The sequence below is a fragment of the Harpia harpyja genome, unplaced genomic scaffold (assembly GCF_026419915.1).
Source record: "Harpia harpyja isolate bHarHar1 unplaced genomic scaffold, bHarHar1 primary haplotype scaffold_39, whole genome shotgun sequence".
NCBI classification, from domain to species: domain Eukaryota; kingdom Metazoa; phylum Chordata; class Aves; order Accipitriformes; family Accipitridae; genus Harpia; species Harpia harpyja.
In genome coordinates, this window is record NW_026293320.1 from 1214129 (window position 1) to 1227673 (window position 13545).

At 59.4% G+C, this 13545-nt stretch overlaps 1 protein-coding gene across 1 annotated transcript; it reads left to right on the top strand.

Annotated features, from left to right (window-relative positions):
• The first annotated feature begins 529 nt into the window (after positions 1-529).
• On the top strand, positions 530-7411 carry LOC128138345 (antigen WC1.1-like). The gene is made up of 11 exons (XM_052779641.1): positions 530-821; positions 972-1280; positions 1634-1945; positions 2888-3214; positions 3300-3614; positions 3962-4276; positions 4759-4821; positions 4906-5231; positions 5935-6109; positions 6855-6950; positions 7323-7411. The coding sequence occupies exons 1-11, from the start codon at positions 530-532 to the stop codon at positions 7409-7411; spliced, it is 2619 nt and encodes an 872-aa protein (XP_052635601.1).
• The last annotated feature ends 6134 nt before the right edge of the window (positions 7412-13545 follow it).

A 13545-nucleotide genomic window follows, 5' to 3' on the forward strand; every position in this document is an offset into this window, starting at 1 on the left:
TGGCCACCCACAGTCCTGAGGAAGGGCCCAACATGGCCAGGGACTTTTGGGTTGTGTCCCCTGGCAGACATGAGTCCCCCAAAGCAGAGGGGCTGCTTAGAGGGGAGGAGCACTGGGCTTGGGCAGAAGAACAGGGTGGCCCGTGGCCACTTCATTCCTCTTCCAGGCTCACCCCATGAGAGGCAGCCCACAGGGAAACAACCCTGTGCAGGCAGTGCTGACCTGCTGCCCAGCCTCTCCTGCCTACCCCAGCCCCTGGCTGCCCTGGGGATTTGCCAGCACTTTCTGGTTCTCCTTGGTGCCCGTCCTTGCACTGGGAGCTTGTTTCAGCCCAGGGCTGCTCCTTTGCCCGCTCTCCTGCCCTCTACCCAGCTGTTGGCCGGGGATGTGCACAGCTGGCAGCGTACTCTGGCCCTGGCTGAGGACCCCCTCCCCAGTCAGGAGCTGGAGCCAGGGGCTGGTGAAGACAGCGACAGCAGGTACACCTGCACCGCATCTGTACCCTGTCCCCTCTAATAGCAGTGCCCCAATGGCCCGAGAACCACCTGGGAACGGGGTGCATTTCCAGTGGCTCCAAGGGGTTCCTGAGCCTGGCTGCGAGCTTGGTGGGGCAGAGCAGGCTGCAGCACCCAACAGTGGCTCGGCCCGCCTCCTTGGGCTCCAGTGCTCTGGGTGCTGCAGTGCCTGGGGCCAGTGCCAGGCAGACCAGGGTCTGCAGGATGGCACCAGTTTCTACGAGCAGTTCCTGCGGCTGGGGGTTTGGGAGAGGAGGCAGCCCCCGAGAGCCGTGCTAATGCCTGAGGAGCAGCAGGAGGGCTCTGGTGTGTTTGTGCCATCAGCACCCAGTGGGAACTGCTGGGATGGTTGCAGGGCTCTTTGCCTGGAGCCACCTTAGAGATTAGGTGGCCTGTGGTCAGGTAACTAACTGCCAGAGGGCTCTGGGAACTCACGGGGGTCTTTGGTTGCTACAGGATTTGTCCAGCTGGTTGGAGACAACAGCCCCTGTTCAGGACGAGTGGAGATCCGTGATGGGGACCAGTGGAAAACCGTCTGTGACTCAGACTTTGGTCCCAAAGCTGCCACCGTGGTCTGCAGGGAGCTGCAGTGCGGCACAGCCCTGTCTGTCGCTGGGGCAGCTCACTTTGGAGAAGGGGATGGTCCCATCTGGGACAGAGAGCTGCAGTGTGTGGGGAATGAATCCCTTCTTGCTTCCTGCCCCAGGGGATCCCCAAGGGGCGAGCCCTGCTCCCACGCAAAGGATGTCGGTGTCACCTGCACACGTAAGGACTCAGGGTGGGGGGTTCAACACCGGGGGTGTGCTGAGGACGGGAGAGCAGGGCAAGGACTTGTGCTGGAGGGGAGGACAGAAGGGGTGATCATAAAATTATGGAGTGGTTTGGGTTTGAAGGGACCTTTAAAGGTCATCTAGTCCAGCCGCCCCTGGAATGAGGAGGGACATCTTCACCTAGATCAGATTGCTCGGAGCCCCATTAGACCTGACCTTGAATGTTTGTCTGCAGCCCTAAAATTGTGCAGAAGGAGGAGAAAGGAAAGGCATCCATTTGGCCTCTCCTCTACCTCCCGAGGGAACAAAAGCACAAGTCTGTCCTTTCTCACCCTTCTCTGTTCCCAGAGTTCACAGGGTTCAGGCTGGTGAACGGCAGCATGGCGTGTGAGGGGAGGGTGGAGGTCCAGGTGCTGGGGACCTGGGGCACCCTCTGTGCCTCCCACTGGGATCTCTTGGACGCCCACGTTCTCTGTCGTCACCTTGACTGCGGGTTTGCCGAGTCCATTCCCAGGCCAGGTCATTTTGGGAGAGCCACCCACCCCTTCTGGAGAGACTCATTTCACTGTGACGGGACTGAAGGCCACCTGGGGCAGTGCCCAGTGACTGCTCTGGGGGCCTTGTGCTCCCACGAGAGCGATGCTGCTGTCATTTGCTCAGGTGAGCGCTGCTCAGGGAAAATGCTGCGTTAACTCCATTTGCCCCTTGGGTGTGACGTGGCCACCCAAAGCAGGGGACCCCATGGCAGCATGAGTGTGAATTTCTCCCTGGAGAAACCCTGGCTTCACCAGCAGTGGTCTGGAGAGCTTTGTCTGCTCAGACTTGCTGCTCTGATGTGGGAGAGCTGAGTGCTGAACTGGGAGAGGTGTCTCTGGTCCCTGGGGCAGCAGCTCATGCCCCAGGGCCACTGCCAGGCCTGGGCTCATCTGCTCTCATGCTGCAGGACAGAGCTGTGGGGCTCTGCTCCATCCCTCTGGCTGCAGACAGCCCTGTCCTAGCCCCACAGAGTCCTTCTCAGAGCCCAATCCCACACCCGCAGGGGCTGCTCGGGTGCCCCTGGCGGCAGCAGCAGCAGCAGAGCTGGGATATGAGCTGCAGAGCAGGGTTGGGCCCTTGCTTCTAGTCAGCGCAAGTCCCAGACTTGTCCTGTTTGATCGGAAAGGCCCCCCTCGCTCTGCTCCCTGCCAGGGACACAGGCTCCCAGTCCATGATCCCCAGGGATGCAGAGGGGCAGAGACGTGTGTGCCGTGCACCGTGTCTCAACGGTGTCGGTGTCAGCACTGAGGTTCTGCAAGGCTTTTCCTGGCGTTGCCTGTCCCTGGGTAACTCCACTCGTTGCTTCTCCCTCCTGTGGGAGCTGCCCCACCTGCCTAGGCAGGGACGTGTTGAAGTGGCCCTACCCCAGCAAAAGCAAAGACAGTGTCTTGCTCAGGGACTGGGAAACAAATGCTGTGGAAACCTGCTCCTGAAGCTCACTGCAGAGGGCTGGGGCCAGGCGGGTGAGCTTCAGGACACCGTGAGGGTCCCAGGACTTTGAGAGGCACTGCAGGTTTCTGGGTTCTCTGGTGCTGCTGAGGGTTGGGGCATGGCTGCTCTCCCCAGGCCCAGCTGACTCCACGTCCCTGCGGCTGGTTGGTGGAGGGAGCCGGTGCGACGGGCGAGTGGAGATCCTCCAGCGTGGGACGTGGGGCAGAGTCCTGGATGACCAGTGGGACGTGCAGGAGGCCAGCGTGGTGTGCCGGCAGCTAGGGTGCGGAGAGGCAGAGAAAGCCTACAACCCCCCAAAGCCCCAGAGAGGGTCGGGTCCCGTGGGGCTGCGAGGGGTCCGGTGCGCAGGGCACGAGGCCAACCTGACCCTCTGCAACACCTCCCTGCCCGAGAGTGCACCAGTGGCAGGGACTGCAGAGGACGTGGGGGTCGTTTGCTGGGGTGAGTGACACTGCAGAGGCCCCCCAGGCTCTGGGCTGGGTGGGCACTGGCCCCTGACAGCAGCTGGGGTTTCTTCCCACTGCAGGGAGCCGGCAGGTCCGCCTGGTGAATGGGCCCGGGCGCTGTGCTGGGAGAGTGGAGGTCTACTACCAGGGCAGCTGGGGAACCATCTGCGATGATGGCTGGGACCTGTCGGATGCCACCGTCATTTGCCACCAGCTGGGCTGTGGCGGGGCAGTGCAGGCGGTTGGCTCCGCTCGGTTCGGGGAAGGCTCTGGTCAGATCTGGCTGGATGGCGTGAACTGCTCCGGGGCCGAAGATTCTCTCTGGGACTGCCCAGCAGGGTCGTGGGGGCAGCACGACTGCGGGCACAAAGAGGACGCAGGAGTCATCTGCTCAGGTCTGTGCCGGGAGCTGTGGTGGGAGCCCATTGCCCGGGGAGACCGAGACGAGGGGAGAGCTGGCAATGGCGGGGGCTGTCCTTGGCTGCCTCTGAGCCCCTGCCCAAGCCCATCCCGCAGACACCCACGCACGCATCCCCTCAGTCCCACTGGGGAGCTCGGCTGTCCCCAAGGGTAAGCAGAGAGGGCAGGGTTTTCTGTCCGTCGGGGACTTCTCTCTGCCAATGGGTGCAAGGGGGACTTGCTGGCCATGCCTTTGCCTGGCTGAGGGTCTGGGGCTGTTAGGGGCATCCCTGCTCCCACAGCCCCAGACCAGCCTGTTCCCCTTTGGGGCCCTTCCTCCCAGAGTTCGTGGCCCTGAGGCTGGAGAACAGCAACAACTGCTCTGGGCGCCTGCAGGTTTTCTATAACGGGACGTGGGGCAGCATTTGCTCCAACTCCATGACTCGCAAAACGGTGTTGCTGGCATGCAAGGAGCTGGGCTGCGGGGATGAAGGGTCCCTAGAAACACAACGGCCCTACGGCAGGACGTCTGGCCCCACCTGGCTAGATCACGTGCAGTGTGGGGAGAGAAACAGCTCCTTCTGGCAGTGTCCTTCGGCTCCCTGGGATCCTCAGTCATGCGATGACCTGCAAGATGAGACCCACATCACCTGCAATGGTAATTCTGAGCTACCTGGGCACCAAGCTACCAGAGCTACTCCCCAACTCCTGCTCCTTCCTAGGCAGGGTCAAATGTAGAGACAGCCCATAGGAACTTTTTCTTTATGTGCCAGACTCTGCTGCTGCTGGTAGCAAAATTGGGATTTCAGGTCTCAGAGCCCCACACCTTCACCAGCAGTTGCCAGCTGGGCTCACAGCAGCGCCCAGGGGAGGCAGAGGTGTCTCCAGGCAAGGTCTCAGAAGAGACCAGCCACGGCTCCGAGGACTGTCCCCTCCATGGACATCCTCCTGCTGCTCTGTGAAGCAGGGTCCCTTTTGGGGCTGAGCAGTCCGGGTCCCCCACATTGCCATGCATGTCCCCCAAATGACCGGGGTTCAGCTGCTGCCATGAGTGAGGTGGCACGAGCAGAGCTCAGCCCTGCTCTCTGCTGCATGACCCCCCCTTCAGCAGCCCCTTCACGGCAGCATTGCCTTCTGCAGGGAGACGGCCAGAAACACCCCCATCCCTGGGGACTGCGTGCCCAGACTCTACAAGCTGCACAGGTAGCTGCTCCTCCGCATGCCCCTCTCACCCGGCAGGGCTCTGCCTGCTGTCCCGGTGCTGTGGGAGGTCTTTGCCTTCTCCAGACAGGGAGAAGATTCGTGCCGTGGGAGGTGAGGACGAGTGCTCGGGCAGAGTGGAGGTCTGGCACCGTGGCTCTTGGGGGACGGTGTGCGACGACTCCTGGGACATGCGGGATGCTGAGGTGGCGTGCAGGCAGCTGGGCTGTGGCCCCGCGGTGTCTGCCCTGCATGAGGCTGCGTTTGGGATGGGGACGGGCCCCATCTGGCTGGAGCAGGTGGAGTGCCGGGGGACAGAGCCGTCTCTGCAGGACTGCTGGGCCCGGCCTGGGGACAGCGGTGCCTGCCGGCACAAGGAGGACGCTGCCGTGAACTGCTCAGGTGAGCGGCAGGTCTGGGACCCCTTGCTGGGGTATTGGCAAGGAGCTGGGGAAGATGTTTTCCCCACTGGGTCCCATCACAGCCCCAGAGCTCCCGAGAGCCAGGCCATCCCTGCACAGCATGGGAGCCTGGTGCCAAGTGGGCAGCAGCCTCTGTGGGGCTGGATGTTGTCCAGCTTCTGCCCGCAGGGCCCTGCAGCCCCCAGGGGCATCGGCCAGGCTGCCTGCGTCATCCTGCCCAATACCCAGAGCAGGGCCCTGGGCTCTGTCCCAGCCACCCTGACCAGCCCCACAGGAGGGGCGATTTGGGTGCTATGTGTCAGTCATAGATGTGTGCGAGTGCGCACACACACAGAGTGTTTCAGAGAGGATGCTTGGTGGTACCCTCACACCCACCCTCTCAGCCCAGCTCTTCTTCTCCTCTGCAGCTGCACCCAGGACAGCAGCACCAACCCCTCGAGCAGGTAACCTATCCTCCCCACCAGCACTGGGTCTTCATGGGGCCAGGCTGTGACCCACAGCCAGAGGGAAGGGGCTCCTTGCTGGGGTGTGAAACTCCCCCAAAAGAAGTACCGGGGCAGTGGTGTGGGGTTTGGGGAGGGCTGTCATTTACCCAGTGGGGTGGGAGCTTCCCCATCACTCACACCCTGGGGTCCCTCACCACCTTTTCAGTGGGGGTCAGGACCAGTGTGTGCTGGCCCCACACCTCTCCCAGGCCTGGTGCTGCCCGTTCTGTGTTCCTGCCCGTGCAGATCCCACGCGGGGCCGTCCAACCAGCAGTGGGAGAGTCTCATTGCCCATCATCATCTGCATCGTCCTGGGGGCCCTTCTCTGCCTGCTCCTGGCCCTCCTGGCTGGGCAACTGCGAAGCGCCAGGGCTGGGCGCAGAGGTGGGTCCTTCCCCTGCGGCACCGGGGTAAGAAGCCTCCTGGCAAGGCCAGGGATGCTGTGAGGTGCCAGTGAGTGGCACAGGCAGAGCCGGGAGGACAAGGGTGTGCTCTGCCTTCATTCCCAAGTACCGCCCCTTTGACTGCCTGACCGTGGGCCACCAGCAGCAAGGGGTAGAGAGTCCAGACACGGGGGGAGTTAGGGATAGGGCGAGGACAGAAATGGCAGAGCTGGGCTGGGGCAGAAGGGAGTAGGGAGGAGACAGATGAGGACGTCACGCTGCAAGCACTGTGGGCAGCTCTGGAGGGGGCTCTGGGGCAGGGGAGATGCCAGGAGGAGTGTGGGAGAGCAGGGGCAAGGCCCATGGTTTCAGGCCCCCCAGGCTGCTCCTCTGTCCAACCCTGACCTTCTCCCGGCAGGGCAGGGGCCGTTGCTACGGATCCATGGGCAGAGAGGGGGAGAGGAAAGGTGGGAGCTGCTCCAAGCTCAGCACCAGGGACCTGACCCAGGGGCCAGAGGGGCACAAGGGCTGTCTCTGAGGGGACAGTGCAAGGGTGTCACTGCTCCAGACCATCTCCATGGGGATGTTGCCCTCACTGAGGAGGTGGTAGCGGCAACCAGACGGTGCAGCGGGGCTGTGCTGCGGCAATAGCCTTTTGCTGGCCCAGGGGACCAAAGCTGGGGGGGCAGAGCGGGATCCTGTCCCCTCTCTGCCTGTCCCTGGGCCAGCCCTGCCACTGTCCGCAGGCTCCAGGAGAGCTTGGGAGCCCTTCCCTGAGGCCGTGTATGAGGAGATCGGTTACAGCCCGGCGTGGGAGAAGCAGGCGAGGTTCAGTCGCTCAGGTGGGTGTGGGTCTCTCCCAGGGGGCACATCTGCCAGGCTCTCTCCCCTTGCCCCGCCACTCAGGGCTGACCCCCTGCAGTCCCATGGCCAATGGTCCCTGCAGCACTGGGGCTGTGGGGTCTGTGGGGAGAGCAGCCAGGTCCTGGGCCCAAGAGAGGAGCTTCCTCCCCACCAGTTCCTCCCATCCAAGTGGGGGACAGCCCCTCTCTGCCTGCCTGCACACCCTGGGTGACACCTGAGGGCTGAGGGAAGGTGCTGTCCTGGGGTAGCTCTGGGAGTCCCTTTGAGATGGGGTTTGTCCCAGGGCGGCAGGGTGAGTCCTGAGCCCTCCTCCTCACTCAGCCCTGGCTCTGTGGGTCCCCTGTCCCCAGAAGCACTGACCACAGTCTGGGTCAGCAGAGTGCACTCCTATAGCACCTGCTGCACCTCTCTCCAGGCTCCTATTCAGAGGGGTTCCTGACCAATCTGCAGCCCTACCCTGGGGACAGCGAGGAGGAGGATGGTCTGGGGTCAGCACCAGGTAATAGGGTGTGGGAAGGAGTGGCTGGCTCCTCCCTGCAGGCATGTGAAGAACAGCGGTGTCACTGAGTGTCACTGTTGTAGTTGGGGAGGACACGAGGGTCTCCTGTGGTGCTGCCAACACCACCGTCTGAGCCTCGTGTCCCTGCATATCCTCCCATCCTCTGCTCTGCATGTGTATCTTCTCATTGTCACCAGCTCCCCTCTCCTTGCAGGCATCCCTGTGCTGCCCGGAGGTGACCCAGTGGATGGCTATGATGATGCCCGGGAGGTTTCTGACCCTGGGGAGGATCCTGTGTCTGGGCAGGGAGACTGGGAGATGCCCAGGGCACCAGAGGAGGGAGCAGGGCCCAGGGATGCAGCTGGAGGTGAGAGGGAAAGATAGCGCTGCCAGTTCCTGGGTGCTGGATGAATTGGTGCTGTCCTGAGAGAGCGCCCAACCACCTGGGGTGAAGGAACGTGTCCCAGGAGTTTTTCCTGGGGGTCTGCAGGTGGGAGAGGGAGCGGAACATCTCAGGACTGGTGAGGAGAAGGGAGGAAGGTGATGTGGAGGCCAGGAGGGGCACCCCAGGGGGCAAATGGGCAATGGCCTGCCTTGCTGCTTGCAGGGGCAAACCTGCGCTCCCAGAGAAGTGCCGGGGCCCCTGGAGCTGAGGCAGATGCCTGGTCCCTGTCCCCAGAGAGCACAGGCTATGACGATGCTGAAGAGGGGTCTCAGGCACATGCCCCTGAGGACACAACGGCTGTGACACCGGAGCTCAGTGCACAACAGTCCCTGATGCCAGGGCAAGCAGAGCCCGTCCCTGCCGTGGGGCTGGGTGCAGCCAGGAGGAAGGAGAGGTCTGTGCAGCTGGGAGAGCCGTGAGCACCAGGGAACCGTCTCCCTTTTCCCACAGGCAGCAGAAGCAGCTGGGCATTTCCTCTATTTTTAGGACCCTGTTTTTACGCTGTTCTTATTAAAAGCCTTTGGGGCTTTGAGCCAGAGCTGGTGCTTGCCTGCCCAGGTGTCGAGGTGTCTCCCTGAGGCTGACTGGGGGGAGAAGAGCACAAAGACATGGCGATGGGGAAGGGACACATCTCAGGGACAGCAGTCTTGGGGTCAGGCTGTGGGGCTGCAAGAGGCCACGGTCCCTGGGGAATATTCCTGCTGGCATTTCCATCCCGCCAGCCACAGGTTCCATCAAAATGGTCCTTTGCAAGTTCCCGTGATGCACCCCAGCGAGAGCACCCATCTCCTCATCCCGGCATTCCCTGGCCGTTCTTTCCCCTAGGCCCTGCCTGGGCCACGCTGGTCGAACACGGCCGAGGCCGTGGCAGAGCTGCCCTGTCGGGGCGAGCCCTGGGCTGTAGCCCCACAGAAGTGAGCCCTAAGTTTTCCATCATGCCGTGAACACCCTGGCCAGCCCCAGGGTGTATCATGGCCCATGGATCACCTCCCACAGTGGTTAGGAGGCAGTTCTGCTCCCCACTGCCCTGGCACAGGGTGCTGAGCCACTTGCTGGGGCACACGGGCTGGGATTGCCTCTTTGATGGCTCTGCCAGGACCCCAGTCTCCTTGGGCTGTTCCTGCTGCCTTGGGCCCTTGCAGACCCCAGCTGCTCATGAGCAGCTCTTTCTTTTTCTGGGCAGGGACTGATGGCTGTGAGGGGCTGCAGCTGGGCTGGGCAGTGCAGTCTGGTGGGTGAGGAGGTTTGAGTAAGGGAACTGGGGACTACTGAGACACTTGTGCTGTGGGCCCTGGGTCTGGTGCTGGGGGGATGGAGAACACAGAAGTGTATGGGATGCCAGGACATGCAGAAGAGGGTAAATTTGGAGAGTAAAAATAACATGGAGTGGTTGAGCTGGGGCTGTTGTGAAGACACGGTGTGAGAGTTGGTGACCTTCCATGCTGGACCGCAGGGGAGCCACTGCTGGCATTTGTGTCCCAACTTGTGCCCTTGCAGTAGGCATGAACTGATGCAGAGCGATGTTCATGTGGGGCCCCAGAGGGATCCCGCTGTGCTCTGTATCTCCCTGCAGATGCCCAGAGAGGAGCACATAGGTGTTTCGTCAATCATTGCAGCGGGGCCAAGAAACTCTGCTCAAGACAGCGTGTGACTAAATAAAACTGGTGCCCAGGCACTACAGTGGCTGATCCTCAGCACGGCTTTCTCAGCCGTCCTGGGCACATCAGAGGTCTCGCTGTGACAGACCTCTGGAGGGAGGAGGATGCCATTGAGGCCTCAGCTCCAGGGAGTGCCTCTCCCTGGGACTGGGGGGATGGTGGCCTCAGGACTGGGAACTGAGGACCAGGTGGAGGAGGTGTATGAGGATGGGAGCAGACTGTGCACCATCGAGAATGACAAGCAGGAGAGAGAGGGGGTCTTTGCAGAGACCCCGCAGAGGAAAGATCCCAATCCGTGTGGAGCAGGGAAGGAGGGACAGCTGGAGAGCACCCCAGAGGAGCACTGAATGGAGAGTCCTGCCCAGGGGGAGGCTGGGGACTATTGGTGCTGGAGGAAGGCTCCTTCTTCGCCACAGATCTGCAGCTACAAGGCAGGAACAGTGCTCTGACAAGGGGTGAAGGAGCAAGCAGGGCTGGGGCAGGCTGGAAGGTGGCAGATGGGCTGTGCAAAAATGAAAGGGAGCAAATCATCGCTGAAGCCCGGGGTTGAACCAGGGACCTTTAGATCTTCAGTCTAATGCTCTCCCAGCTGAGCTACTTCAGCCCTGCCCCAGCAGCCCTTGCCCATGCCAGGCCACAGGCTGACACGCAGGAGGAGAGCTCCTCAGGGAGGTTCCCAGGGAAAAGCTGTGCCCAGCCCTGGGCAGAGGGGACCCGGCCCCTCCCTGTCTCCAAGGCCAGCTGGGCTCCAGGTTTGGTGGAGGCCAGCTTACACTGGTGTGTTTCAAGATCTGTGTGGGCCTTGTACAAACGTGACAGTGGCAAAGAAACGTGGGCAGACCAGGCATGTGCAATTGCAAAGGTGGAGGGTGGAAGAAGTGTGGGGCTGGTGGAGATAAGGAAGACCTTATCTCCTTCCCCATGGAAGGCCTCTCCCCACCCTTTTCTCCCTTGCTCAACTTCCCTCCTTAGCTCACAACTCTTCTACCTCCTCCCCCCTGAGCAGTGCAGGGGGTGGGGAATGGGGGGTTGTGGTCGGTCCATACCAGTTCCTCTTTGCTGCTCCATCCTTCTAACACTTTTCCCATGTGTTCCCTCCTATGGGCTACAGTCCTTTGATATAAACCTGCTCCAGCATGGGCTCTCCTCAAGCCACTATTTCAGGAATTATCCAACATCTCCAGTGTTGGGTCGTCCACAGGCTGCAGGGATTACTTTCTCCACTGTGGTCTTCTCCATGGGCTGCAGGAGACCATCTGCTCTGGCACCTGGAGCACTCCCTCCTTCTTCACTGACCTTGGTGTTTGCAGGGCTGTTTCTCACACTTTTTCTCCTCGCTCCTCTCCCACTCTAGCAGTTGTGTCCTTTCTTAAATATACCTTCACAGAGGTTCCCCCAGCTTTGCTGATGGGCTCAGGTTTTGGCCAGTGGTGGGTGCATTTTGGAGCCAGCTGGAACCAGATGTGTCTGGCATGGAGGCAGCCCCTCGTCTCTCCTCACAGAGGCCTTCCCTGCACCACCCCCGCTACCAAGATGTGGACATGGACACCAATAGACAGTGGAAACCTTTGACTTGCTAAATGACATCCCCTGCTCTTCCCTCACCAAGAAAAACAGTTTAGTCACTGGGGAGGAAGAGAGAGAACAGAGAGGGCCTTGGTGCTGCGCAAACACGGTTCAGCAATAGCTACAACATTGGTGTGTTGTCAACACTCTTTTGGTCACAGATCCCAGACATAGCACCATAGGGACCCCCATGAAGAAAATTAACTCCACCCCAGCCAAAACCAGTACAATGTGCCTGCAAATATTTCCAAGATTAGCTACTCCATTACCTTCCCAGGGAGAGATGTAAGGCTGATTGGCCTGTAGTTCCCTGGGTCCTTCTTGGAGATAGGAGGGACATGTGATTTCTTCCAGTCTTCAGAGGACCGTATTGAGTGCACACCCAAACTGAGGCAAGAGGATTCCCACCACCCATGGGTTTGTGGCAGGAATCGGAGGGAGCTGATTCCCTGGGATGGATGCACTCGACTCTTTGGCCAAACTAGTGGTAGTTTGGTTCAGGCTCCGAAAGAGGTAAAGGCCTAGGTATAACAGGACCAAGAACCTCTCTGGTTCCAAGCTGTTCTCTGGAAACCCACACAGGAAGAGAGTGACATGGTGAACATTGATGCATATGGGCTTGGAAACTGGAACAGCGAGCATGCGATTAACACATGAATAGCAGGTGTTTCCTCCATGGCTCTTTTGTTAAGGAACAAAGAAAGTTGTGGGTACAAGGAGTCTCATGCATACCTTCTCCGTTGCATGTAATTTGGCCATGAGCCAACCACTTTAGGCCATAAATATGACATCCTAAGTGAGTCTTCTTTGAGCTCTCCCTGCTAAGCAGCTGGCTGCATGGCAGTGATCTCCCCTTGAGCTGGGACATCTCTCAAGGTTCTCGAGGCTGAAAGACTTCTTACCGTCTGCAGATTTTTGGGAAGTGACCAATATCACGTATAACCTGGTATGATAGTGCTCTATACAGCTTTTGTATTGGTACCTTTGATTCTGTGTTGGTAATTTTGAATCATTGTTAGATCCTTTGTGCAGTAAGTGATAGAGTGAACCGTGCCATCAAACTTTGTTAAGCTTCAAGACAACCACTTTTGCTGATACCTCTGGCAGTGATTCTTTAAGCAGTCTAAATCGCCTGTCTGCGACAAATAATTGGTGTGCTTGGCATCATTCTAAACCAGGATCTGCGACAGGAGACCTTAGTGCAGCCATACAATATATAAAGGAGGCTTTTAAGAAGATGGAGAGAGACTTTTTACCAAGGTCTGTAGTGACAGGACAAGGGGTAAGGGATTTAAAAGAAAAGAGGGTAGATTGGACATAAGAAGATAATTTTTATGGTGAGGGTGGTGAGACATTGGGACAGGTTGACCAGAGAAGTTGTGGATGCCCCATCATTGGCAGTGTTCAGGGTCAAGTTGGATGGGGCTTTGAGCAAGCTGATCTAGTGAAAGATGTCCCTGCCCATGGCAAGGGGTTTGAACTAGGTGGTCTTTAAAGGTTCCTTTCCAACCAAAACCATTCTATGATCCTGTGAGTCTGTGATTCTATTCTTATCAGCTTCCCTCTTCTTACTATCAGGCAGGTGAGTAGAGGTTCAGAGAGAGGAGAATAGCCCGGGGCTGAGAACACAGGCACAGGGGAGGGCACCCTGCTGTGATCTGCTTCCCAGCCCTGCATCACCACGGGTGTAGATGGCATGGCCTTGCATCAATGCCGTGGTGCTGTCATTCAGGTAGTGGCACGTAGTCACCGGACCCCTTTGGGATGCCCTGGGGCTGTCTGCCCCCCACCAGCTCTAAGAGGGCATGGCTTTCCTGGAGGTTGGGTGCTGTGTTTGCCTACTGAGTGGAGTTGTGTTTGCCACCCAGGCACCTGGCATGGCACTAAAGGCTTTTCAGGTATTTTACAAGGCACATTCAGGTGCCCTAAACATCTGATGTCATTGTGGGTGGCCAAGATCTCTCCATTCCCCCTCTGGCCCTCAGCTGATGCTCAGGGAGGAGGTGGCTATTCTCAGAGACTTTCCATCAGGGCTTGCAAACACTTGCACATGTCTTGGACCACCTCTGGCACCTCAGTCATCACAAAGTATCTGTATGGGAGCACCTGAGTCCCCAGTGACTAAAGTTAAGGGGCTCAGAGCAGGGCTCACACCCTGGCAACTCTTTTGTGCACACCTGAACTGAAGCAGGAGGCTTCCCAGCTCCTCTGGGTCTGTGGAGTCAAAGCGGGGAGCTGAGTCCTGCTTCAACCCAAGGTCTTCCTGGTCAGGATGAGAAGCCTGCATTGCCTCACCTGAATCCCTGGCCTGCACAAGGGAAGCCAAGCCCCTCCCTGGCCCTGTCTGTGTGTCCCTTTTCATGTGGGTGAAGAATATCGATGTCCAGAGGGGAACGTTGACACCT